Consider the following 1,888-nt stretch of genomic DNA (forward strand, 5'->3'; position numbering starts at 1 on the left):
GGGGGGGCTGGTCGCGCGTGCCTCCACGGGCCACTGCGCCCAACAGCATTATGCGGGCAGCATGGAGAGATGCATGCCCCCCAAAGGTGCACTACCACACCACACAATGCTCGGGCAGGCTACTTGGGCGTTTGTCGTCTGCGTTATCCGCGTCATCGCACGTTATGAGAGCAAAGGAGAGGAAGACGGGAGCACGACGCCAACACAAAAGGAAAGGCACGCGTGCGCGCCGCGCCGGTATCTCAACCGGCGATAAGTCATACTCGCGTTCAGCTCGGTTCAGCTACTGTTTGAACGTGTCGTTACAAACCTTGAGTGCAAGTTGAAGAATGTCGTCCAGAGTGAAATCACATCACGTAAGCTTTCGGAAATTGAAAAAGGTGAAATCGACGTGGTTTTTATGATGGTGTTTAGGTTCACTACGGCTGCTCTCGCATGCAGAATAAAATGAATGGCAACTTTGGAAGTAAATAATAACGCGAGTGGGAATGTGTTAGGCATGTAAGGGTATGGTGGGATAATACAATATTACACGTTTGTAGAGTACGATCAAGGCCGCCGAGGAGCGTTTTGACATAACACACGGTGACCATGGCGACGCGAGGGCGTGGATGTGTTGGTTTACAATTCAGCTGCCGGATGTCGGTAGCAGTGCGCGAGCAAGCAGTGGACACCGTGGACACCTGCCCACGCCTGCCACGCCATACCGTGCGAGTGTGCGAGTGTCTCTGTGTGTGACGGCGTGGCACAGAATGTATGACATACCTTAGCGAGGAGCGAAAGCCCCCCCCCCCCCCACCTCACTTGGGTCCTTTGGCAGTCATCGTTAAAGTCTGATGTGCCTCTCGTGACATACGGGAGAGGGGGAGGGGGGAGATACGTGGACACTGCTGTCCTCATGTGCAGTTGGGCGGGCGCGCACGACTCCTGCATGCCTCTCATTCTTGGCCAGTCAACAAATCTCGTCCCCGCGGCCGGGGCCCGGCGGTGGCCTACGGAAGGCCTCTACGGCAGCCGGCCGACATGACTCACCTGAGGACGCGCGCACGCGGCGAGCGCGGTGGAGCTCGGATGCGGCAGAGAGGATGGGATGGCAGAGCAAATTGCGCGTCGTTGGATTATTAGTACTTTTGTTTCGTTTAAATCTGATGGCGGACTCCGAACAGCGCGCTACGTGTTCGTTCGTTCAACAAAAAACAAAGGCTTTTCTAACAGTAATTATTGTTTTATTTTGCACGTATTTTTTTGTAGAAAAGAAGTCTTTGTGCATATCAATGCTTGTGAGATTCATAAGACACACGCCAAAGCGTGTGGTGCCCGCGTGCAACGGCGGATAGTCAGTCGTCAAGACGAGTGACTGGACCGAGTTCAGTACGGGTGCTCCGACACGAAGAGGAAGAGCTTGGCCACGTTGAGGCCGGCGAGGAAGCTGCCGCTGTAGACCTCCATGACGAGGCGCAACTCCACGTCCTGGGGCCCGGCCAGCGGCCGCACCAGCGCGACGACGGCCTGGTTGTCGCGGACCTGCCGAACGGGAGACGACCGCGATGCAAACGACGGCTATAAACGACGGCTTGTCCAAAAGGGGAACTCATCGTCGGCGGCGTCCTCAAACCCCATGGTGCACATACCTGAGACAGCTTGAAGTTGGCGCGGGTGGCCGCGGGGACGCCGACGGGGGCGCGCGCGCTGTCCAGGTCGAGCGAGAAGAGGGTGTGGGTGTCGGCGGTCAAGGCCCCGCGCATGACGAACAGGTCCAGGGCGCCCGAGGCCGGGATGCTCATGTTGGACACGAGCGTCATGAAGTTGAACGTCATGAGCTGCGGCTGGCGCCGGCACTCGTGGTCGTTCGGGGGGCAGCCCCGGGCGATGCGCCGGCAGCGGCTGC

At 58.1% G+C, this 1,888-nt stretch overlaps 1 protein-coding gene across 1 annotated transcript in view; it reads right to left on the reverse strand.

Moving 5' to 3' along the window:
- Positions 1 to 1,204: 1,204 nt before the first annotated feature.
- Positions 1,205 to 1,888, reverse strand: part of LOC113204228 (fibulin-1-like) — a 17,302-nt gene continuing 16,618 nt past the window's right edge. Inside the window, exons 16-17 of the mRNA XM_052268165.1 lie at positions 1,632 to 1,884; positions 1,205 to 1,524 (exon numbers count right to left, since the gene is read on the reverse strand). Coding sequence (XP_052124125.1) covers positions 1,369 to 1,524; positions 1,632 to 1,884 — 409 coding nt within the window. The 3' untranslated portion in view covers positions 1,205 to 1,368. The remainder of the gene's footprint in view (positions 1,525 to 1,631; positions 1,885 to 1,888) is intronic.

Source organism: Frankliniella occidentalis, unplaced genomic scaffold (genome assembly GCF_000697945.3).
Source record: "Frankliniella occidentalis isolate FOCC.00 unplaced genomic scaffold, Focc_3.1 Scaffold4, whole genome shotgun sequence".
NCBI classification, from domain to species: Eukaryota; Metazoa; Arthropoda; class Insecta; order Thysanoptera; family Thripidae; genus Frankliniella; species Frankliniella occidentalis.